The 26,414-nt window shown below is 43.3% G+C and overlaps 1 protein-coding gene across 1 annotated transcript in view; it reads left to right on the top strand.

Moving 5' to 3' along the window:
• The window catches only part of LOC117523722 (neuropilin and tolloid-like protein 2), a 107,049-nt gene that overhangs the window by 27,893 nt on the left and 52,742 nt on the right, over window positions 1–26,414 (top strand). Inside the window, exons 4-7 of the mRNA XM_034185323.1 lie at window positions 2,011–2,259; window positions 7,505–7,552; window positions 7,947–8,074; window positions 8,281–8,509. Coding sequence (XP_034041214.1) covers window positions 2,011–2,259; window positions 7,505–7,552; window positions 7,947–8,074; window positions 8,281–8,509 — 654 coding nt within the window. The remainder of the gene's footprint in view (window positions 1–2,010; window positions 2,260–7,504; window positions 7,553–7,946; window positions 8,075–8,280; window positions 8,510–26,414) is intronic.

Raw genomic sequence — 26,414 nt, 5'->3', positions numbered from 1 at the left:
CCAGCCCCCTTGACCCTTAATTGGTGTAAGCGGTTGAATATGAGTGAGTGAGATTCACTTGTCTATAAGAGGATCATGATTATAAGATGACTCTCATTTTTAAGGCATATTTTTGTAAAAAGACTTTCTGAATACAAAATCTTATTTATGAAGACAATGCTTTTCTTTGAAAATAATGCTCACAAAAGCACATTTTATTGGCAACCCCTCTTTTCTTTTTTCCAGCTGTGAACTGACATACTGCTGCATTTAGGACCATGGTCAACTTTTTTGACTGTTAGTATTTTTAAGATGTTTTTTGGGGGCTTGCCATCTTCTAACATTTCACTGTCACACCATTTTTTTTTTGGGGGGGGGGGGCTGCTTGAGAGTTGTTTGACTCTGTTGCATACTATGAGCTGATTAATTTTGTCACCTTTTGAGGTGCTATTTTAGGGCCCCTTCACACATAAAACGATTTAAGCCAACTAGCGCACACTTGCATAAAATGCTTATACGAGGTCTGTCCAAAAAGTAACGGACCTTTTTATTTTTTTTCAAAAACGATATGGATTTGAATCACGTGTGATTGCATCAGCCAAGCTTGAACCTTCGTGCGCATGCATGAGTTTTTCCACGCCTGTCGGTTGCGTCATTCGCCTGTGGGCAGGCTTTGAGTGAGCACTGGTCCACCCCTCCTGTCGGATTTCTTTTGTCTGAGAACTTGCTGAGAGACTGCCGCTTTGCTCTATGAAATTTTTTTCAGAAACTGTTAGAGACAGGCAGTTGGAAACCATTCGATAGATTCAGTTGGATATCGGTGAAGATTCTGTCGGCGTCACACGGATTATGGACTGTTAAAACCTCAGGACGCGCAGCAAAAAAAAAAAAAAACACCTCCGTGTTGGAAACCATTCAGAAGATTCAGACGGCTTTTGATGGCTTTCAGTCGAGTGAGTATCCGAGAAATTGTGTAACAGCTGGACATGCCCCAACATGTCCTGTGACACTTCCAAGACGGAGGTGTTTTTTTTTGCTGCGCGTCCTGAGCTGCTTTGTGCTGACGCGCGAAATCCTCCGCACGTCTTTCATTACAAAATCTCCTGTAACAGTGGAATGTGCCGCAAAAGTGCTATGTCCAGCTCTGTTGCCATTTCTGTGGTAGTCACATGATGTCCCGGATCAACTCAGCATTCAGTTTAGAAATGATCTGGCCGATCCAGCCTGTTGAATGGCTGCTCGGCGCTCGGTGCGCCCTCTGCCGCTGTGGGCCGTCTTTAAAAAGGTTTTAACAGTCCATAATCCGCTTGACGCCGACAGAATCTTCACCGATATCCAACTGAATCTATGGAATGGTTTCCAATTGCCTGTCTCTAACAGTTTCTGAAAAAAATTTCATGGAGCAAAGCGGCAGTCTTTCAGCAAGTTCTCAGACAAAAGAAATACGACAGGAGGGGTGGACCAGTTTGTTAACACGATGACTCAAAAATAATAAATACCATCATCTTGTTAGACTCCAAATTGAACTGGCTTATAATTAGGGTAAACAATTTAAACCCTAGTTAATGTGGATGTACCAGATTGACACATAAAGCAAGTTTGTTTTGCTTATTAAATATACCATAGGCCTGTCTGCCACCTGCGGGACATGTCTGGGATTGTTTATGTGAGCAGTCTAATAGTCATGGGTATGATGGAAATTAGGAGCAGGTGTAGTTAAAATTACATGTGATTTCAAACACCTATAGGTCTGGTGGGCAATCTCTCAGACCCAATGTGGGTCCATGCGGCCATGGCTGTCGCTCCAGTGCATCCTCCCAGACTTGACTAGAATTGACTTGATAGGTCTGGTGGTCACCAACCTTTGAACACTTTTGATTTCCACACAGATGTTCAAAAAATGAAAGATTCCTTCAAAAACCTGTATTAACTCATAATTCTACTCTTGAATTTTCAGATGTAATTTTATACCTGTCATAGATTTCCACAAGTTCTTGAAAAGTTCTTCCTTTATTCCCCTGTTTTCTGAAGCTCTCCCTAGACAGAGGATTCAGCTGGTTTTTGATAAGAATTACTACATCGAGCCATCATTCGAGTGTCGCTTCGATCACATAGAGATTCGCGACGGCCCGTTTGGCTTCTCGCCACTGCTGGACCGCTTCTGTGGGGGCAAGAATCCCGGTTTGGTCACATCAACAGGGCGTTTCATGTGGATCAAGTTCAACAGTGATGAGGAGCTGGAAGGCCTCGGCTTCCGCATAAAATACACATTTGTTGCAGGTAGGAAAACTGAGCTGAATCCCACAATAAACAAAAGGACTGACACCAAATCAGCATTAACGCAACATGTACTGTCACCACTAAACAACCTGATTTATTCAACCAGTGATTTGAATTATAAAACAGAAAATCACTTTAAAACAAAGACTACAATGCAGAATATTCTGCCTGTCCGTGAGTACTTCATTGTGTTTTTCCATGTTTTATATCAGGAATCGCTGGTTGTATATGCTTAATTTTACTGTCACATTATTTGTAATGTAGAGCAGGTGGATGAGTGGATAAAGACCTGGCCTGCAAATATGTAGACCTCGGCTGGAATCCCATTTATGTCAACTGTTTGTGTCCTTGCGCAGCATGTTCTTGTTGTCAGCTGTAAATGGGTACCAGCCTCAGTTGGGGAAGTAACCTGTGTTGGACTGGTGTCCCATACAACGGGCATCATAGACTCGTCCGCTCGATGCTAAGGAATCTGGTGATAAGTATGGCCACCAATGGGAGTCTGCGTAGTATTATTGGAAAGATGCTGTAATAGAACATTTCTTCACCAACTCCTTGACTTAAGCCCCATTGATGGAAAACGGTCAAAACACCTGTTTTGAGCAATAAAATGACAAACTGTACCATTGGAGAGATAAACTTAACAGATTGTTGAGAATCACAATTAAATCTTTCAGCTTATGCTGTTGCAGTGCTGAAAAGGGATTTGAAGTATGTCGCAACAATAGAGAGTGAAATCGTCAGTGTTTAGTGATGTTATTTTGTTTCCAAAACAACATACTTCTGGATCAAGTCTGATTTTACAGGAAACATGAATATGGAAATCCTGGAGCTTTCTGAGCAGGTATCCAGCATATACCTGTATATGATGTAGACTACACCCCCGATACTTCCTAAATTTCCCTAAAACAAGAGTTCAATGAAGAAATACAGACTCTTTACCCAAACATGAATTTACTGATCTGATTGGACATCCACTGGTCATCTGTGACGTCTCCAGTTTTCCAAAGCATGAGCTTTTTTTTTTGTTCCACCTCAGTCTAAACCCCACAAAGCTGGAAACCAGGGATTTCCGGTTCCGCCTCCAGGAAGATGGCAGCTTAATTTGTAATATGTAATTTGTTTTGAAAACAATGGAGAAAGGGGTTACTACTAGAAGTAGGTTGACCACAGCTGCGATGGAGGATGACCCTGAATTTAGCCGAAGCAGCCAAGCGGGATCACAGCACTTCCCCGTACTCCAGAAGCTAGCTTAAAAAATATCCTCCAAGAGCTTTGAGAGTTCATAATGATAACAGGGAGCAACCTTCCAGCATAAAACACAAGCTTAAAAGAGCTAATGACAGGCTGGACGAGGTGGAAGAGAGAATTAATGAAACGGAGAACGTGCTTCAAGTAACGTTGGCGGTAATTAAGAAGCTAATGCAGCACCAAGTGAATCTCGAGGCAGAACTGATTGACCAGGAGGGGAGAGCGAGGAGAGCCAACATGAGGATCTACGGCATACCTGAAGGAAAAGAGGGGACTGATATTGTTGGTTTCTTAGACAGTCTTTTGAAAAATGCACTCAATTTAGCCCATGAGAAAGATCTCGGGATCAAACGGGCTCACCAAAGCTGAAGGACCTGAATACCAAACCCCAATCCATCGTGCTCCAGTTCGGAAGTTATCGGACCAAGGGAGAGGTCTTCCGAGGCATATGGCAAAAAAAAGAATTGCTTTGTGACGGTGCCCGCTGTTATGTGGATCATGACTTCCCTCCTGAGGTGCTGAAGAACCGCAGTGAATACGCTGAAGCCAAGAAAGTTCTGAAAGCAAATAAAATAAAGTTCCAAACTCCTTAAACTGCGTGGATGCAAATTTTTTATGAAGACGGCACCCAGATGTTTCAAAATGCTTCAGAAGCGATGCGCGGCATGGCCTCACGAGGGTTTGCAGTTAATGTGGTGAAACCCACCGCTGACCTGATTCGGGAGGAGATCCAGCAGCTGACCGCCTGGCAGACGGTGGGACCGGATTGGTGAAGCGGAGCTCGGGGAAGCGGCTGTCACTCGCAAGAAAGATCACCGCTCTCAATACAAGGAGAAACTTCAAGCAGAAGTCAGAAGGCGCTCTCTTATGGCAGATGATGACTAACTTTACAATTTTATTAAAATAAAGGGTAATGATCACAGATATGTGAGTGTTAAAATGTTCTGATCCTCACCCTGAGAGACAGTTAAGAGGTTGTTTTTCCACCCTGAGAGACAGTTAAGAGGTTGTTTTTCCACCAGTATGTGTGAGTTCTTCAGTGTGTTCTATTTAAATATGTCGGGACTCGTGAATTGGCAAGTTATCTTCAGTTTGTTTTCCATATTTTTCATTTAGACATTGACTAGTGTGTGGCCACTCTGTAGGGCTTCACCACTGATGCAGCGGGGGACGTTCCCTAACGGGAGCTTTGGCTTCATAAGGCCCCACAAGGCTCTATTTAAACGAGCCTCTAGCTTGGAAATCGCAATTTTTTTTGCTAAGGTTTTAAGATTGTTCCTTTGGTGTTACTGTTATTTTTTTGTTTGTTGGGAGAGATAATTGTGGTGCATAATTTTACTATCAAAGATAACACTGAGAGAGATCTGAGTGCCAAATGTAACTGAGATAAACATGAATAAGGGGGAAGTTAGTTATTTGTTTTAATGTGAAAGGGATTCTAAACCCAGCTAAAAGGAGTTAAATATTGTCCAGAATGAAAAAGGAAAATGGTGGCAGGTGGTACTCTTACAGGAGACACGCCTCAACCCAACAGAACATGAAAAATTAAAAAGAATGGGCTTCTCAAGAGTATATTATTTATCCTATAAAAACTGACGTAGGAGAGGGGTAGCAATATTAATATCGCAAAAAATATCTTTTGAATTGGTCTCGAAAGTCACAGACAAAGAGGGAAGATTTACAATTGTGACAGGCAAAGTCAACAGTATATTAATAACCATATGCAACATTTACATTTATGCAACATTTATTGATTTAATGATCGAGGCTAAAGGTATTATCATAAGTGGTGGAGGCTGGAACATCCATCTGAATCCAAAATTGGACTCATCAAAAACTACAACACCTTTCCATAAAAAATTAATGCTCGTGTGTGTGAGCTTGACATCTTAGACCTCTGGAAAGACTTGAACCCATCAGGCCGGGATTACACATTTTACTCATGCCCCCATGACACTTATTCAAGAATTGATTATTTCTTTGTTTTTAATAGAGGCAGAGAAAGAATGCACAGTTGTGATATAGGACGCATTGATCTGTCTGATTATGCTCCTCTCTCCTGCATTGTACATACTGGGGACAGTCCAGAAAAACATTATGGAGATTTAATACAAGCACTCTAAATAATCTAGTTTAAAACTCAAAATGAAATAGAGATCCTTTTCTAGAAGAAAAGGATAATGGGGAGGTTAACTCCCCTTTAGTATGGGATACATTAAAAACGGTTGTCCGGGGAAAAATTATATCATTTTGTTCTTATGAAAAGAAAAAGAAACAACAAAGACTAGTAGATCTTATTAAGCAATTAAAAGATTTGGAGACACAACACAAAAAGGAACAAAAACAACAGACTTGAGCCCAAAAATAAAGAAAATCAGGAATGAGAAATTTACTGAACTCAAAGGAAATTGAAAACGGGGGGGGGGGGGGGGAAGAAAAAAAAAAGGAAATTGAAAAAAGGTAGTATTCATAAAGCAGAAATACTATGAGTCAAGCTCAATCAATGAAACTTTTTAGCAAGAAGGCTGCAAAAACAAGGCAACAAGGGTGCCCTTTGTCGCAGCTGCTCTTCACCCTTTATATAGAATCTCTTGCACAACAAATAAGACAGACATCCAGGGAATTCGTATAAATGAAGACCACAAGGTGGCACTATATGCTGATGATGTTTTGCTTTATTTATGCCAGCCCTCTTGCTCACTTATTGAATTAATGAACCTTTAATAGACATTTAGTAGATATGCAGGATTCAAATTAAATATACAAAAAACAAGTCATGTCTTTTAATTACTCACCTCCAATTCATATACGAGAGAAATTCTGCTTTAAATGTGGCCATAATTCACTGAAATACTTGGGAATAAAATTGAATACAATTGATACACTCTTTGCCTTAAATTACTGTTCCCTCGTGACAAAAATGAAAAGACATCAGTCGATGGAACTCTATTTCTTTCCTTGGTCTCAGTCATAGAATTGACTCTGTAGAAGTGTATGTTCTGCCTCGATTTTATGTTTTTATTTCAGGCCCTTCCAATAGAAATCCCCCAGAAACTTTTCTCTGAATTAAATATACAGCAATAATTTCTAGATTTATCTGGCAAGGGAAAAAGCCCAGGGTCAAATTTCAAACCTTACAACTCCAGAAGGAAGGTGGGATGGCCCTTCCTCATTTCAAAAACTATTTCTATGCAACCCAGATTAAACCCTTGATAAATATTTGCACTCCAGCATATAAAACTATAAAAACTGGATGAAGATTCGTAAGACACTAAAAACATTCGGAGCACTGACTTGCCACTATATTTTACTTCATTATTATTTCTAGGAATTGTTTTTCAGGCAAGAAGTGAGAAATATATGTTCGGCATACTGATGTCAGCCTGTAAAAAAAGCCGTCACTAGAAAATGGTTGCTTCCTGAACCTCCCACAATAGAAGAGTGGATTAATATTGTGGTGAATGATCTTTGTTATGGAAAGGATGACTTTTTGTTTGTCTGCAATAGGATGCTTTTATAGAATATTGGAACAAGTGGGTTAAATATGTGAAGCCTCTGCGAGCGGACTTTGTGGAGGTGTCAGTCCAAGAACCCTAGGATGCCGTCTTGTCTTAGTGTTTTAATTCAAGTTAATATTATTTATTTATTTGCTTTAAATGTCTATCTCTCTCTCCAGATTTCTTTGTGATAAGCCAGTAGGCACTTTTCTTTGCACTTCCTATCTCTCCCATGTTGTATATTTTTTTTTATTAATGTTTAAAACTAAAGACTTCAAAGGAAACTGAAAAGAATTCTAATTAAAAAGCAGTGTAATGTTCTCTAAAAACCCAAATAAAGAATTTCAAAAAAGCTGGAAACCAGGTGATGGATTTTAGCTTCAAACAGTCGCCTTCCTGTTTCACGTGGTCTGCCTCAGTGAGCTCTTATCTCCGGCTCTCTTCTTACGTGTTTCTCCTGTATGGTTTGAGACTAATGTGCCTTCCTGTTATTTCAGACCCTGATTTCCATCTGCATGTGGGCGGACTGCTGAACCCCATCCCAGGTAAGATCTCTGGCACATCACCGATTTATGTTCCATTGTGTTTGAAGAGCTGCTCCGTGCTCAGAAGCTTACTGAAGGCCGTCTGTGCCCGTGATGTGAATGCTGAGCGCACAGATGCACCTTGACAACCGCACAGTTGTCCATAAAGTGACGAGATGCCACATGGAACACACACCTCTTTTATCTAGCCTTTTGTTGCTCTGTCCTAATCCTCTGTGCACACATTTGTTCCGCCTGAAATCCTTCTAAAATCCTCCCACTGCCCCTCAGTCTCTCTTTCATCCTCACCCTGTTTTCCTCCGCATCTCCTTTTCTCACCTTTCCTGTCCTTTCCCATTCTTTCTCTTCCTCCTTCCCCTTTTTTCCCCTCTACTTTTAATCTTTCTCGTTTCAGACTGTCAGTTTGAAATTGGTGGATGGGACGGAATTATTCGCTCCAGCCAGGTGGAGGAGGAAGACAAAGTGAAGGCTGGTGATGCTCTGGACTGTATCTGGACCATCAGAGCTCCTCCTCACTCCAAGGTCAGCACAAAGATACAGCAGCAGCCCTTTGCTGCAGCAATTCATATCAATTTCAGCTCCTGTTTGGTGCATTCAAATTTCTGTTCACACTGCATTCCAAAAATCTGATCTGCTTTCTGACAACTTATGTGGCTTAAATCAGTAGTTCCAAGCTTTTTTCCATGGTTTTGACTCTGGACTGACGTAGCTTTCTGGTCCTCCTGCAGATCTACCTGCGCTTCATGGAGTACCAAATGGAACACTCTAATGAATGCAAGAAGAACTTTGTAGCGGTGTATGACGGCAGCAGTGCCATAGAGAACCTCAAGGCCAAGTTCTGTAGCACGGTGGCTAACGACGTGATGTTAGATAATGGCGTTGGCGTTGTACGGATGTGGGCTGATGAGAAGAGCCGGCTCACTCGCTTCCGCATGCTTTTCACGTCATTTGTCGACCGTGAGTACCAAACCTATTGACACTGGAGCACATCTTCAACATCTTGTTCCATCATAGCAGTTCTATCAAGCAGCCCAGGACAGTCGTTTTCAATCTAGGACTGGTGCCTCCCACATCAGCTGGACAGTGGTGGGCTCTTTGAGCTCATTTCCAAAAAGAAAACATTTGATTTAGTGTTCAGTCATGTTGCCCCCAGCGAGGCAAGTCAGCATTTCTAATCAGTTCATCTCTTACTCACACATAAGGGACCTGATTTTGTAAGATCCCCAATAGCAAGTGCTACATTGAATGAACATCCCGAGCTTTCACGCGTTGGGTTTGTGAACGTGTTGCGGGTGATTTACTAAGAACAGTTACGTAAATGACAGCGGGTGCTAACACGACATAGGCAGCACTATGTAGGACTTTGCATGTGGTAATAACTGTAAATGCAAAATGAAGTTTAATCAGGCATTTGCAGCATAACACAAACACTCACATTTTAAATGGTACTTACTGAACATTTACCAAATCAAAAATGAATGCGCCTTCAAAATGGTTTGTCACGGAAGGAACTCCAACACCGCTCACCTTAAACTGTTTAAAGCAAGTGGGTGCTGCGCTGGACAGACACACACAGGATATTCTCCTTATATTTCTGTTATATATAAAGATATGATGAATGTCACATTTAATTTTATTTAAGCAGTGGATGTTTCGCTTTTGTAAAAATATCTTACGAGAAATTAATGTTTAGTTGTGGTGTTTTCTATGTTAAAAAAGATTTTTGAATGAAAATAAAGAAATGCATACCCAAATAGCTCATGGGGAAAAACTTCACATTTCAGAATCTTATTTTTTCCTGTCTGCATTGATCACACAACACTGGGTAAGTTAGCGCCAAGTGTTGTGTGGGCCGCCAGAAGAGGTACTGCTGGCCCACCACCAGAGGGCGCCCTGCCTGAAGTGCGGGCTTCAGGCACGAGAGGGCGCTGCCGCCTCACAGGAACAGCCGAGGTGACAGCTGTCACTCATCAACTATGACAGCTGTCACCGATCATCTGCACTTCACCCCAGATAAAAGCAGGATGACACCTCCACCACGTCACCGAGATATCGTTCTTCTAAGGAGGTAATATTCTCAGCCATAAACTAAACTGTATCTTAGTCTGACCTCTTTTTGCAGCCGCTTTCCTGTGGAGCCTTGTCCGCTGATTGGTGGTTTGTGAGAGTGCCGACGTCTTCGCCTCTCACTCACGAGTGTGTGATTTGAGGTGGAGGTGGAATTCCCACCGTTGTTGTTACTGGGTGTACACACACCCACACTTGACTGTCTTTGCTCTTCGCCAGCAGTACCAGATCCGACACGCGGAGACGGTGGCCACCTGGGGGATTCGGGACCTGGCGGCTCCAGTATCCTTCGGGTTCGGTGGCGGAGGAAATCGTGTGGTTCCGGTTCTTCTTTAGACGGACGTCTCCTATCGTCGAGCCTGCCCACACGACACCTTTATCCATTGACTTTGTATCATTCTATAATCTACTGTGTATGGTTGTGGCATTCACAACAGTAAAGTGTTCAAATTTGACTCCTTCTATTGTCCGTTCATTTGCGCCCCCTGTTGTGGGTCCGTGTCACTACACTTTCACAACAGGATATCTCGGCCAGCGTCATGGACTCCGAGGGGCGTCACCCAGCGATTGAACGGCCAATGGGAGAGCAGGGTGCACAGGCATCTGCAGGAGACGTGATTGGTGAGTTGCAACACATCCTCACCGCCTTTACGGCTCGGTTGGATCAGATGACCGAGCAAAACATCCTCCTGAACCGCAGGGTGGAGGCTCTCTCCGCACAGGTGGCAGCGAGCGCTCAGGGCGCTGCTGCGGCTCCTCCTCCTGCCGACCCTGTGCAAGATATGAATGTTCCAGTGGTCGTTCAACAACCCCTCCCACCATCCCCTGAAGCATACATAAGCCCCCCAGAGCTGTACGGAGGTTGTGTGGAGACGTGCGCGGACTTTCTGATGCAGTGTTCGCTCGTCTTTGCACAACGTCCCGTCATGTACGCGTCTGACGCCAGCAAGGTGGCTTATGTTATTAACTTGCTTCGTGGTGAGGCACGCGCTTGGGCTACAGCGCTTTGGGAGCAAAACTCACGGCTCCTTACCTCTTATACTGGGTTTGTGAGGGAGTTCAGAACAGTGTTTGATCACCCTAACAGAGGAGAGACCGCTTCAACAGTGCTGCTGTCAATGCGACAGCAGCACTTCAGCATCGCGGCTGCGAGGTCCGGCTGGAATAACGTTGCGCTCCGCGCCGCCTTCATAAACGGACTGTCGTCGGTCCTGAAGGAGCACCTGGTAGCTAAGGAAGAACCGCGGGATTTAGATGGGCTTATCGATCTTGTTATACGGTTAGACAATCGGTTGGAGGAATGCCGTCGGGAGCGAGGCGAAGGACGTGGCCGGGCACGCGCCGTCCCTCTCCCTTCCGGGTTCAAAAAGGTTCCGCCCTCCCCACGCTCCACAGCCGCAGCGTTCCGTGGGGCAACAGCTCCCCCTGCTGACGTTGCTAGGGAAATGCACAGGGCCAAAATGAGAACAGCTGACAGAATGAGGAGGCTGGTCCGCGGGGAGTGTTTTCTCTGCAGCTCAAAAGAGCACATACAGAAAAACTGCCCCAAACGGCCAAAACGACAACACCCGCCCTTAGAGACTGGGCTAAGGGGGGGTCATAACATTCACGTGGGACACACACACATTGCCACACGACTCCCAGTTACAATCCTGAGTGGGGATTTAACCCTTCAAGCCCCAGCACTGGTGGACACGGGGTCCGAAGGGAATCTGCTAGACAGCAGATGGGCTAGGGAAGCAGGGCTCCCTCTGGTGGCGCTTCCTTCACCATTGCAGGTGCGGGCACTAGATGGCACCCTTCTCCCTTTAATCATGCACAAGACACAACCTGTAACTCTGGTGGTGTCTGGGAATCATCGGGAGGAGATCGAGTTTTTTGTGACTCCTTCTACCTCCCGCGTGATTTTGGGCTTCCCGTGGATGTTGAAACACAATCCCCGGATTGATTGGCCATCTGGGGTGGTGGTTCAGTGGAGCGAAACCTGCCATCGGGCGTGTTTAGGATCCTCGGTTCCTCCCGGTTTACATGCTAAGGAGGAGGTCAAAGTCCCTCCCAATCTGACGGCGGTGCCGGTTGAGTACCACGATCTTGCTGATGTCTTCAGCAAGGATCTGGCACTCGCCCTTCCCCCGCACCGTCTGTACGATTGTGCCATTGATCTGATTCCAGGCGTTGAGTTCCCGTCCAGCAGGCTGTACAACCTCTCACGACCTGAGCGCGAATCAATGGAGACCTACATCCGGGACTCATTAGCTGCTGGGCTGATCCGGAATTCCACCTCCCCGATGAGTGCAGGTTTCTTTTTTGTGGGCAAGAAAGATGGCGTACTCCGTCCATGCATTGATTACAGGGGGCTGAATGAAATCATGGTTCGCAACCGATACCTGTTGCCGTTGTTAGATTCCGTGTTCACCCCCCTGCATGGAGCCAAAATCTTTACTAAGCTGGATCTTAGGAATGCGTATCACCTGGTTCGGATCCGGAAGGGAGACGAATGGAAGATGGCATTTAACACCCCGTTAGGTCACTTTGAGTACCTGGTCATGCCGTTTGGCCTCACCAACGCCCCCGCGACGTTCCAAGCCTTGGTTAACGACGTCTTGCGGTACTTCCTGCACAGATTCGTCTTCGTATATCTGGACGATATACTCATCTTTTCTCCGGATCCTGAGACCCATGTCCGGCATGTACGTCAGGTCCTGCAGCGGCTGTTGGAGAACCGGCTGTTTGTGAAGGGCGAGAAGTGTGAGTTTCATCGCACCTCTTTGTCCTTCCTGGGGTTTATCATCTCCTCCAACTCCGTCGCCCCGGATCCGGCCAAGGTCGTGGCGGTGAGAGACTGGCCCCAACCTACGAGCCATAGGAAGCTGCAACAGTTCCTCGGCTTCGCCAATTTTACAGGAGGTTCATTAAGGGGTATAGTCAGGTAGTTAGCCCCCTGACAGCCCTGACTTCTCCAAAAGTCCCCTTCACCTGGTCGGATCGGTGCGAAGCCGCGTTCAGGGAGTTGAAACTGCGCTTCTCGACTGCACCCGTCTTGGTGCAGCCCGATCCCAGTCGCCAGTTTGTGGTTGAAGTGGACGCCTCTGACTCGGGGATAGGAGCTGTGCTATCCCAGAGCGGAGAGACTGATAAGGTTCTTCACCCGTGTGCCTATTTCTCCCGCAGGTTGACCCCAGCAGGACGGAACTATGACGTGGGCAATCGAGAACTCCTAGCGGTGAAAGAGGCTCTTGAGGAGTGGAGACACCTGTTGGAGGGAGTGTCCGTGCCATTCACGGTTTTCACTGACCACCGGAACCTGGAGTATATCAGGACTGCCAGGCGGCTGAACCCCAGGCAAGCCCGCTGGTCACTGTTCTTCGGCCGTTTTGACTTCCGAATCACCTACCGCCCCGGGACCAAGAACCAGAGGTCGGATGCCTTGTCCCGGGTGCATGAACATGAAGTCAAAACCGAGCTGTCAGATCCACCGGAACCCATCGTACCGGAGTCCACTATCGTGGCCACCCTTACCTGGGACGTGGAGAAGACCGTCCGGGAGGCCCTGGCACGGAGCCCGGATCCCGGAACAGGGCCAAAGAACAGACTATACGTCCCACCAGAAGCCAGGGCTGCCGTCCTGGACTTCTGTCACGGGTCCAAGCTCTCCTGCCACCCAGGGGTGCGTAGGACTGTGCCAGTGGTCCGGCAGCGCTTCTGGTGGGCGTCCCTGGAGGCTGACGTCCGGGCTTACATCCAGGCCTGCACCACCTGCGCCAGGGGCAAGGCGGACCACCAAAAGGCACAGGGACTCCTTCAACCGCTTCCTGTGTCTCATCGCCCCTGGTCCCACATTGGTCTGGATTTTGGCCTCCCGCCATCCTCACGATAGTGGACCGGTTCTCCAAGGCGGCCCACTTCGTGGCCCTCCCGAAGCTCCCGTCGGCCCAGGAGACAGCGGATCTCCTGGTCCACCATGTCGTATGTCTGCATGGGATACCAACAGACATCGTCTCAGATCGTGGTCCCCAGTTTTCCTCGCAGGTTTGGAGAAGTTTCTGCCGGGAGCTGGGGGCCACCATGAGCCTCTCGTCTGGGTATCACCCTCAGACCAATGGACAGGCTGAACGGGCTAAAACCAAGAGCTGGAGCAGGCCCTGCGATGTACCACATCCGCACACCCGACGGCTAGGAGTGAACACCTGGCCTGGATCGAGTATGCGCATAACAGCCAAGTGTCCTCTGCCACCGGCCTCTCCCCATTCGAGGTGTGTCTGGGGTACCAGCCCCCTTTGTTTCCTGTGGTGGAGGGAGAGGTTGGTGTACCCTCGGTCCAGGCCCACCTGCGGAGATGCCGTCGGGTGTGGTGCACCGCCCGTTCGGCCTTGTTGAGGGCCCGGACGAGGGCAAAGACCCATGCAGACCGTCGACGGTCCCCGCCCCCCGCATATCGCCCCGGGCAGGAGGTGTGGCTATCCACAAGGGACATTCCCCTCCAGGTGGATTCCCCCAAACAGAAGGACCGGTACATCGGGCCCTTCAAGATCCTCAAGGTCCTCAGTCCCGCCGCAGTGAGGCTCCAACTCCCGGCCTCACTGCGGATTCATCCAGTATTCCACATTTCAAGGTTGAAACCACGTCTCACCTCACCCCTCTGTGCACCCGGTCCGGCGCCGCCTCCTGCCCGTATCATCGACGGGGAGCCAGCTTGGACAGTGTGCCGGCTCCTGGACGTCCGTCGAATGGGCCGGGGTTTCCAATATTTGGTGGACTGGGAGGGGTATGGACCCGAAGAACGCTCCTGGGTGAAGAGGAGCTTCATCCTGGACCCGGCCCTTCACATCAAACCACGGTCCTATGCACGGGCGGTAACAGATGAGAGCGGAGGGGAGCCCAGTGAACAGGAGGTCAGCTCTGTGGAAAAACAGGTTGCTGATTTCCTCCTATCTAAAGGTATAGAAATGGATTTAAATAACATTGAAGCGTGCCACCCTCTGCCCCGGAGAAATGACGGTGATAAACGAACCGTCATCATGAGATTCATCAACAGAAAACACAAAACAGCACTGTTAAAACAAGGAAGAAAACTGAAAGGGACAAACATATTCATCAATGAACATCTCACCAAACGGAATGCCGACATCGCCAGGAAAGCAAGCTTCTTAAAGAAACAGGGAAAAATCCAGCACACATGGACTTCAAACTGTAAAATATTCATCAAACTGAACGGATCACCCTGAACAAGCAAAGGTTATGGCAATAAGGAACATCGAGGAGCTGGACAAATATGAACAATAGGTATGAGGACTCAAACACATCACAGCACCATGATGCAGACTGGAGCAACCCACTCATCCACATCACCTACACCCGGAGACAAGAGAGACATAATGACTAAGGATAATGATCCATTTATTTCTGCCCAGGAGCTCTGTCTAGATACATTTAATTATAGTAACTCTGCTAACCACCCCTTCGAATCTGAAATGATCCTGATACCTTTTTCAGTGAGATATGTGAGACAGTGCAAATATTTTACAGAAGAACAATTCAAAATTATAAAATCAATGATGAAGATTTTTCAATTATACATTTCAACAGCAGAAGTCTTTCTCGTAATCTGTCCACTATTAATGATTGTTTGAAAACATCCAAAAAACGTTTTTCAGTTATTGCAATTTCAGAAACATGGTTAAATGAGGATAATAAAGATCTGGTATATCTTGATGGTTATGAATTGTTCCTGGTTAATAGGCAGACGAGAAGGGGCGGAGGTGTTGCATTGTTTGTAAGGTCAGATTATAACTGTAAACTCATTAACATGTCATTTACAGTGGACAACATCATGGAATGTGTTACCATAGAAATGACATCTATAAACTCCAAAAACATAGTTGTTAGTTGCATTTACAGAGCTCCTGGGACAAATATTGACACCTTTGAAGACATTATATTAGGAATGTACAACAAAATCAACAGAAACAAGCATTTATTTGTCTGTGGAGATTTCAAAATAGATTTTTTAAACCCTCACAATCATTCACAAATCACTTCATTTATAAACACCTTGTACTGTTTAGGACTGTTTCCAACCATCATTCATCCTAGCAGAATAACTATGGATACAACAACTCTCATTGACAATATTTTAACTAACGTTATAGCCGGTAATCTTAGTGGGGGACTACTGGTCAGTGATATCAGTGATCACTTGCCAGTTTTCTCAGTCTTTGCATTGGAGGGTTGTTGTAAGTATCGAAGCAATATCAAATTCATGAGTAGAAAAGTAACACCTGAAACAATTGATAATTTAAGGGAGGATTTATCAAGTCAGAATTGGTCAGATGTTTTTGTTGATGATGTTGACAGGTCATATGATGCTTTCATTTCCATTTTTTCCAGTTTGTATAATAAACACTGTCCATTTGTTGACAAAATATATAGAAATCAATATAGCAACAAACCATGGATAACTAAGGGACTTCAGAGGGCATGTAAAAAGAAAAACGTACTATATAAACAATTCATAAACTACGAACTAAGGAAGCTGAAAGTAAGTATAAAACATATAAGAATAAGTTAATCAATATCATGAGACTCAGTAAAAAAAACATATTATAATGAGTTACTTGTCAAAAATAGAATAACATCAAAAACACATGGAACATATTAAATGAAATAGTAAAAAAGAATAGAGTAACTAGAGATTATCCTTCATTTTTTCAGAGTAACAACTACATCACGATTGATAACGACGAGGTCTATTGCTGAACACTTTAATGAATACTTCGTTAATGTGGGTAAAATCTTGCCAGTAAAATTGACTCATCAACTAATAACTTCTGGGTAAATAATTCAACGTTTAACAAATCTGTTTCAATGTTCATGGTGGTACTCATGAAAGGGAAATACTTGATCTGGTTCATGGTTCAAAAAGTAGAAATCGACTGATTTTAATAATTGGATATGGCTTTATTAAAAAAAGTTGATTGTATAGTAAAACCATTCAATTATATTTGCAATATGTCACTAAGTACTGGTAAATTTCCTTCTCAAATGAAAATAGCCAAAGTAATTCCTCTGTTTAAAACTGGTGACAAACACACATTTTCTAATTATAGACCTATATCACTCCTGCCACAATTTTCCAAAATTTTGGAAAAAATATTTGCTAAAAGATTAAATGATTATTTACTGAAGTATAATATCATTTGTGAAGAACAATATGGATTCAGAAGGTCTCGAACTACATCACATGCTTTGATGGACTTTGTGGAAAGTATAGCAACTGCAATTGACAAACAATATACAATAGGTGTTTTTTTTTTTATTTACAGAAAGCGTTTGACACAATTAACCATGGAATACTATTAAGTAAACTGCAGAAATATGGAATCAGAGGTCTGGCATATGAATGGATAGCTAGTTATTTACAAGGCAGATTTCAGTATGTTCAATTCATAATACAAATCTGAACTCAGGGATGTCACATTTGGGGTGCCGCAGGGCTCAGTGCTGGGTCCTTTGTTGTTTATAATCTATATAAATGATATAAGTTGGGTGTCGAGTTCACTGAGATGTCCTTTTTGCGGATGATACAACTGTGTTCTGTAGCGGTGAAAATCTTGAACAGCTTCTGGACATAGTGGAGAAAGAACTGGAAAATTTAAGGTTGGTTTGACGCTAATAAGTTGTCACTCAACCTTGGGAAAACTAAATGTATTATATTTGGAAATAAACAGGCACCCAAATGTAAAAATGTAACTATAAACAATAAGGAAATTGAGTTAGTAACAGAGAATACATTTTTAGGTGTTATAATTGATAATAAACTTAGCTGGAAACCACATATAAATTATGTGAAATCAAAATTGTCAAAAACTATCGCCATTTTGTATAAAGCCAAAGACCTACTGCCGCAAGAAGGGTTATTTACTTTATATCATTCTCTGATGGTACCATATGACATATTGTATGAGTCATGGGGAAACACTTACAAATCAAATACCAATCCAATATTCCTTTTGCAAAAACGAGCCATACGAATCATCTGCAATAAACAATATCATGAACCAACTCATTCTCTATTTATTAAATTCATTGATTTGGTCGATTACATTATAATTCAAACTTTATTTCGAGTGAAAAACCAAGCCTTACCGAGACATGTCCAGAGTCTGTTCCGATTGAGGGAATCCAGATATAGTTTAAGAGGTTGTGCAATTTTTATGAAACCACCAGTAAGAACAAATGTAAAGGGTTTTTGTGTGTCTGTGGTTGGGGTGAGGAAATGGAACAAATGTTCAACAGAGGTTAGAATGAGTAGTACCTTAGTGAGATTTAAGAAACTACTCAAAAAGAACATATGTCTAAGTATCATAAAGAAGCAAATATAATTTGATTTTTATGGAATGTTCAATTTATAAGTGGGACTTATTGTATTGAATGTGTGGGTATGTATATGCGTATGTAGATATATAGATATGGGTAGGTGTCTATGTATATAGTGACTGTGTATATGTATGTATATATTTATGTTTGTAAAGTATATACATATGTATATAGGTATATAGGCACAGCCCAAGCAGAGGGTCACCCCCAAGAGCCTGGTCTGCTTGGGGTTTTCTTCCTTATAGGGAGTTTTTCCTCACCACAGTTGCCTAGTGCTTGCTCTGGGGGTTGGTAAGGTTAGTCCTTACTGGTGTAAAGTGCCTTGATTCGACTTTCTTGTGATCTGATACTATATAAATATAATTATAAGTGAATAGTATATTGATGTGTATGTCTGTGTGTCGACATGTAGTAGTGAATTTATTTATGTAAATAAGACTGATTAGAATTGTTGGACTTGTACTAGCAGGGGTGGGCGCTAATAAGCTTTGCTTCAGCCCCCACCCTTTCGGACTCATTAGTTTTGTCTGTGTTTGTTTGTGGAATTGTTCATTTTTTTCTATCTGAATATTTTGTGTGCCGAATAAAAACTTTGTCACTTTGTCACAGGTTTAATTTTGATCAGAATGCACAAATTGTAACATGAATGCATTCTGGGTCTTGCTTGTTCAAATTATGTATTTTGTTCATATAATTTTTGTGTTTATTGTTATTTAGTTGATTCAGAAAATAGTAGAGATTTTCTGTACAAACCCATGGAGCAGCACTGTGTCAACCAGTGTCCTGCATGGAGGACTCAAGATTATATTCTGCTTTTTCTTCTTACCTCAGACAATTACATAGTCAGTAGGATATCTCTAATGGACATAAACAGATTTCAGTGAGATGTGGAGGTGATGTTGGGTTAAGGAACAACCCTTTAAATTTTGTTGCACACCTGGATCAAGGGGTGGATCCCATCTTTGATCATTGTGCTATGAGCTCTGATCCAGGTTCCTTTGATCATTATTACAAGATTGAAGCAATAAGCATCTGATTTCATCTAGGAAGATCAAAGGTCAAGCTCAGAGATGAGTGATCAGGATCAAAGATGTCATCAGGATCAAAGGACAGCAATCAGGATTAAAGCTTGGTGACCTGGATTGAAATTCATCAATTGGATCAAAGATCAGCACTCAGAATCTAAGATCTGGATCAAAGATTTGTGTTCAGGTTCAGAGATCAGCAAAAAGTAAATGTTTGGGATACCATGATAATCTGTCTATAAATGTATGAGAGAGGACAGGGAGGTTTTGAGGTTGACCTAGACAAAGTAGGGTGTGGTTCAACATCTTTTGCGTCCTGAGAACCAACATTTCTCAACACTGCACCCAGAGTCAAAACTTGACATATTCTCAAGAAATGTTGGTTTCTAAGTGATTGTAAAACCAAGTGAAGTAAGTGATCGTGTTACAGAGTCGTGACCCAGTTGCTGCCCCAAGTGAAAATGCTCTTGTTTATGGTTGAGAGACATCTTGAATGTGAGTTTGATCTGTGGATTGTGGCAGTGGCTGCAGTGATGTGACCGTTGTTCACACTGATGTGGTGAAGACGACAAAGCTGAGACAGAAGGCGACGCTCTCATTTTACCCGTCCATTTACAGTCCAAACTTCGAAGAACTTTGGGTAGTAAATTAAATAATGAGTTCAGGGGCGTGAGCAGTTATTGGATTCCTTTGCAGAGTGGTTGACCTAACCTGAGGACTGAGGGAACTCAGCAAGCAGATCAGGTCTGCAGGCCTTAACAAGTTTGCTTGTATGCCCTTGCATTCTCATTCCACCCATCTATAAATCGCTGCCAGCCTTGGTTAGGAAAGTAAGCTGCGCTGGACTTGTGTATACTCAGGTCTACGACTCTTCATGGATGGATTTCCTGGACAGAATTGTGGGATATGTGCAGGTACAAATGGGCCTCAGCATATGCCCCATGGACTCCCTGCTCTGGAGGGTTTCTGGACACATCTAAAAGTTAGGAAACCCCAAGGTAGACCTGGAAGTCACTGAAGGTATTATATATGTCCCATCTGGTTTGGAAACACCTTGGCATCCACCAGGAGAAAGTAGAGTGCAGCTGTGGAGAGGGATGTATGAGTTACTTCACTTAGCTAACATGGTGCTTGACCTAGTGCCAGAAACGTGGTGCAAAAATGGACGAATGGAGGTGAACGAAGAAGACACTTATGCCTGCCAGAGTGAACATTACTCAGACATGCTGGATTTTGTAGTGGACTTTGACTAATTACTCATCGCTCTTGCTGTGTCAGAATCCAGACGAGAACCACCAGCACCAATGGGCCTCAGGGCCTCAATGAATTACTACTACTTCTGTAAATTTTTAGTCATACGCAGCTCATCGTTTCTCAATACAAAGGAACACATTTTGCAAGAAAAAAACAAAAAAAAAAAAACCCTGAAAATCATAATCTCAACATTTTATGTCACTATTAAAAGTAACCATAAAAACATGGCACAGTGTGTCATTTCCTGCAGCTGTCAGCGCAAGCGTTACGTCAACCACACATGGACAGAAGCAGCTGATTTACGAGATTCTGCATTCTGTCTGCATCATTAGTCACTAACAGACACTGTAGTGTCGTTTCAGCACTGAATGCTAATTACCACGTGCCACGTTTTAGCGCACAGATATGAGAAACCAATACTTACGCAAGCATTTGATATATATATATAATATATATAATATATGTGTGTGTGTGTGTGTGTGTGTGCAAAGCGTCAATTGCTTTGCAAATCAAAGTTGTTGATGTGCGAGCTGCACCTTGGCGCTGTGCTTATTACAGGTCACTAATATGAGGATTTGTTCATGTGGTTTAACAAAAGCTGAAGCAGTGTAAAGTTTGCAGATCCGCTGGGTGTAATTACGTAGAATTTCATTATTTCTGAAGGACAAGCCAGAACAGAACAGACGGTGTGAAAGGTTGCATGTAAGGCGGTTAAAAAAAATCCCCTCTGTGCAGGAAACGGGTTATTCTGTTAGCATGCCGTAATATTTGCACTTAATGCCTGAATACGCTAAGATATTAATTGCCACTTTTCCCTGCACACGTCCCAAACCCTGAGCAAATGCTAATGTTGTTTTCATCAGCAAACCCATAACCAGTGCAGTCAGAATTTAATGGCCTTTCAAATCCAGCAAGGACGGATTTTTACCCCGAGAGTACTTTAAGACCATTTGGATCTTCATTAATTCTGATCATGCAGTTCATCCAAAGAGGAGGGAAAAAATGGCTGAAGTCTGTTGAATAACTCCTAAACTTTGTGTTCAGTCAGCGACGGGTTTGGAGTTGACTTAGAGGTCAGAGGGAGCCATTAATCTTTGTTTCCCCTCTGACGGTGCACCAGTCTGCCAGCAGACAACGACGACATCAGAGTTTAACCAAAAATTCAGATGTGGCCGTGGTGAGACAATTATTCTCCCAGTTTGGAAATGACCAGTGCTGTGGGAGCGACTCCCCCACAACCACCATCACCACACACACATCTACACTCAGGTCCACAAGTTCTTGGTCAGCGACACAGTTTTGGAGTCATGGGATCACTGGACAGAGGTGTTTTGTGATGCTGATATCTTAATACCGTTACATTTTCTGCATATTTTTCACAAATTGCTATCATGTGACACATTGCAGCACGACTGGGCAATAATAAAATTACATCATCAGCATATCCTATTGCTCCACAGAATACATTACCTACAACAACCAGACCCTCCAGCTGCAAGCTGATTTAGCATACCATCCAAGTAAACTGAGAACAAGGTAGGGCTAAGGACTCCGCCCTGCTTCACACCATTACGAGCTGAAAACCACTCAGAGAAAACATTCCCGTACCTAACACACATTCTCTGCTCAATATGCATATTTTTAATACGTCTGACATAGAGTGGGTTTACATTTCTATCTAACGAGCTGAAAAATCCTACAGAACTCAATTCTGTCATCAAGTGACAATCCATAAATTACTCCATTATTTATGTAATAATCGATAGTCTCTAACATAACAGAGGCTTCAAATGCAGTGGAATGTTTACATTTAAAACCAAACTGCAAATTAGATGTACAGAGCTTCTGTTCTCTTCTAAGCACCAGTATATCAAATACCTTGCATAATGCACTTTGAAGGCATATAGCATGAAAATTTGCAGATAGCCTGTTACATATGCACTTATTTTTAGGAACTGGTAGCATAACACTGCAGAGCATATCAGATGGTGACACCCCATGAATAAGGATGGCATTAAGTAAGCGTAACAGTAAACTGTACAATTTGCGTAAGCGTAACAGTAAACTGTACAATTTGCCAATACCATTTATGATATGATCAGAAAATAAACCAATTCTACCATCAGATTTATTTGTCTAAATTATTAATGGCTTTGACAATCTCGTCTTGACTGAACAAACTCAGAACAGTGCTGTCCATGGACAAGCTCTGTATCTTATCATTAATACATCTGCTAATATTACTCATTTTCACTTTATCAAATGACACACTGTTGTACATTTGATCATATTTGTTGGCAAAGAGATTTGCAATATCCTGTTCACCTTTAACACCATCAACAGACAAGGGCAAAGCTTTATTTGTTGTGTGGGCCGCCAGAAGAGGAGGTACTGCTGGCCCACCACCAGAGGGCGCCTGCCTGAAGTGCGGGCTTCAGGCACGAGAGGGCGCTGCCGCCACGGACACAGCCGGGGGTGACAGCTGTCACTCATTATCTCATGACAGCTGTCATCCATCTACACTTCATCATTCCACTCCATAAAAACCGGACGTCATCTCCACCTCGTTGCCGAGATATCATCTACCTGTGAAGGTAATATTCTCAGCCTTAAAACTAAACTGTGTCTTAGTCTGAACTCTTTTGCAGCCGCTTTCCTGTGGTGTTCCTTATCTGAGAGATTGGCGTTTGGTGTGATCAGCGACGGGTTCGCTTCACACCCCAACCAGATAATCAATCAATCAATCAATTTTTTTTATATAGCGCCAAATCACAACAAACAGTTGCCCCAAGGCGCTTTATTTGTAAGGCAAGGCCATACAATAATTATGTAAAACCCCAACGGTCAAAACGACCCCCTGTGAGCAAGCACTTGGCTACAGTGGGAAGGAAAAACTCCCTTTTAACAGGAAGAAACCTCCAGCAGAACCAGGCTCAGGGACGGGCAGTCTTCTGCTGGGACTGGTTGGGGCTGAGGGAGAGAACCAGGAAAAAGACATGCTGTGGAGGGGAGCAGAGATCGATCACTAATGATTAAATGCAGAGTGGTGCATACAGAGCAAAAAGAGAAAGAAACAGTGCATCATGGGAACCCCCCAGCAGTCTACGTCTATAGCAGCATAACTAAGGGATGGTTCAGGGTCACCTGATCCAGCCCTAACTATAAGCTTTAGCAAAAAGGTTTTAAGCCTAATCTTAAAAGTAGAGAGGGTGTCTGTCTCCCTGATCTGAATTGGGAGCTGGTTCCACAGGAGAGGAGCCTGAAAGCTGAAGGCTCTGCCTCCCATTCTACTCTTACAAACCCTAGGAACTACAAGTAAGCCTGCAATCTGAGAGCGAAGCGCTCTATTGGGGTGATATGGTACTACGAGGTCCCTAAGATAAGATGGGACCTGATTATTCAAAACCTATAAGTAAGAAGGAGAATTTTAAATTTATTCTAGAATTAACAGGAAACCAATGAAGAGAGGCCAATATGGGTGAGATATGCTCTCTCCTTCTAGTCCCCGCTAGTACTCTAGCTGCAGCACTTTGAATTAACTGAAGGCTTTTTAGGGAACTTTTAGGACAACCTGATAATAATGAATTACAATAGTCCAGCCTAGAGGAAATAAATGCATGAATTAGTTTTTCAGCATCACTCTGAGACTAGACCTTTCTAATTTTAGAGATATTGCATAAATGCAAAAAAGCAGTCCTACATATTTGTTTAATATGCGCTTTGAATGACATATCCTGATCAAAAATGACTCCAAGATTTCACAGTATTACTAGAGGTCAGGGTAATGCCATCCAGAGTAAGGATCTGGTTAGACACCATGTCTAAGATTTGTGGGGCCAAGTACAATAACTTCAGTTTTATCTGAGTTTAAAAGCAGGAAATTAGAGGTCATCCATGTCTTTATGTCTGTAAGACAATCCTGCAGTTTAGCTAATTGGTGTGTGTCCTCTGGATAAAGCTGGGTATCATCTGCGTAACAATGAAAATTTAAGCAAATACTCTAATAATACTGCCTAAGGGAAGCATGTATAAAGTGAATAAAATTGGTCCTAGCACAGAACCTTGTGGAACTCCATAATTAACTTTAGTCTGTGAAGAGATTCCCCATTTACATGAACAAATTGTAATCTATTAGACCAATATGATTCAAACCACCGCAGCGCAGTGCCTTTAATACCTATGGCATGCTCTAATCTCTGTAATAAAATTTTATGTTCAACAGTATCAAAAGCAGCACTGAGGTCTAACAGAACAAGCACAGAGATGAGTCCACTGTCCGAGGCCATAAGAAGATCATTTGTAACCTTCACTAATGCTGTTTCTGTACTATGATGAATTCTAAAACCTGACTGAAACTCTTCAAATAGACCATTCCTCTGCAGATGATCAGTTAGCTGTTTTACAACTACCCTTTCAAGAATTTTTGAGAGAAAAGGAAGGTTGGAGATTGGCCTATAATTAGCTAAGATAGCTGGGTCAAGTGATGGCTTTTTAAGTAATGGTTTAATTACTGCCACCTTAAAAGCCTGTGGTACATAGCCAACTAACAAAGATAGATTGATCATATTTAAGATCGAAGCATTAAATAATGGTAGGGCTTCCTTGAGCATCCTGGTAGGAATGGGGTCTAATAGACATGTTGATGGTTTGGAGGAAGTAACTAATGAAAATAACTCAGAACAATCGGAGAGAAAGAGTCTAACCAAATACCGGCATCACTGAAAGCAGCCAAAGATAACGATGCGTCTTTGGGATGGTTATGAGTAATTTTTTCTCTAATAGTTAAAATTTTGTTAGCAAAGAAAGTCATGAAGTCATTACTAGTTAAAGTTAATGGAATACTCAGCTCAATAGAGCTCTGACTCTTTGTCAGCCTGGTTACAGTGCTGAAAAGAAACCTGGGGTTATTCTTATTTTCTTCAATTAGTGAGTAGAAAGATGTCCTAGCTTTACGGAGGGCTTTTTTATAGAGCAACAGACTCTTTTTCCAGGCTAAGTGAAGATCTTCTAAATTAGTGAGACGCCATTTCCTCTCCAACTTACGGGTTATCTGCTTTAAGCTACGAGTTTGTGAGTTATACCACGGAGTCAGGCACTTCTGATTTAAAGCTCTCTTTTTCAGAGGAGCTACAGCATCCAAAGTTGTCTTCAATGAGGATGTAAAACTATTGACGAGATACTCTATCTCACTTACAGAGTTTAAGTAGCTACTCTGCACTGTGTTGGTATATGGCATTAGAGAACATAAAGAAGGAATCATATCCTTAAACCTAGTTACAGCGCTAAGTAGGATAAGTGGTTAGACAGGAGCTGCACGAGTGTGTTAGAGGTGGAGGTGGAATTCCCACCATTGTTGTTACTGGGTGTGCACGCACCACATCTGACTGTTTTTGCTCCTCGCCAGCAGTACCAGATCCGACACTCGGAGACGGTGGCCACCTGGGGACTCGGGACTTGGCGGCTCCACTTATTCTCCAGGTTCGGTGGCGGAGGAAATCGTGTGGTTCCGGTTCTTCTCAGGACAGACGTCTTCTATCCTCGAGCCTGCCCACACGTCACCTTTGTGGATTGACTGTTTGCTTAAATTCTGTAATTCGCTGTGTTTTGGTTGTGCTCTTTCACAACAGTAAAGTGTTCATATTCGACTCTTTCATTGTCTGATCATTTACGCCCCTGTTGTGGGTCCGTGTCACTACACTTTCCCAACATTATTTTTGGCCTTTAAACTTTCTAACCTCTTTCCACAAATACCGATGTTGACTTTATTCTAGGGCCTGAGCCATTCTCTCTGATCTATTAACCTCTTCTTTCTCCTTGGCTCTTTTTACAGCAAGATGATACTCTTTTCTACACAATTTTCTAGCCTGAAAGAGTGAACCAGAGTTAGGACTACCTGCACTTTTCCATTGACAGTGATGAAACATTGCTATCTCCTTTTTATGAGAAACATATTCATTCCAACCAGGTACAGCAACATTGCTACCCTGTCTACCACCTTTACAACCAGGTACAGGTCTTTTACCAGCTTCAATACAACAGAGATTAACCCTCCGGGGTCTGAGGGCATTTTTTGGACAGTTCACTCGCCTGGCATAAATGTTTTATTATTGCTGTTAACAGCTCTCCCTGCATCCCACAAT

Source organism: Thalassophryne amazonica, chromosome 2 (assembly GCF_902500255.1).
Source record: "Thalassophryne amazonica chromosome 2, fThaAma1.1, whole genome shotgun sequence".
Taxonomy (NCBI): Eukaryota; Metazoa; Chordata; class Actinopteri; order Batrachoidiformes; family Batrachoididae; genus Thalassophryne; species Thalassophryne amazonica.
Note: the sequence above shows the minus strand (reverse complement) of the source record. Positions and strands in the feature narration are given on the sequence as shown.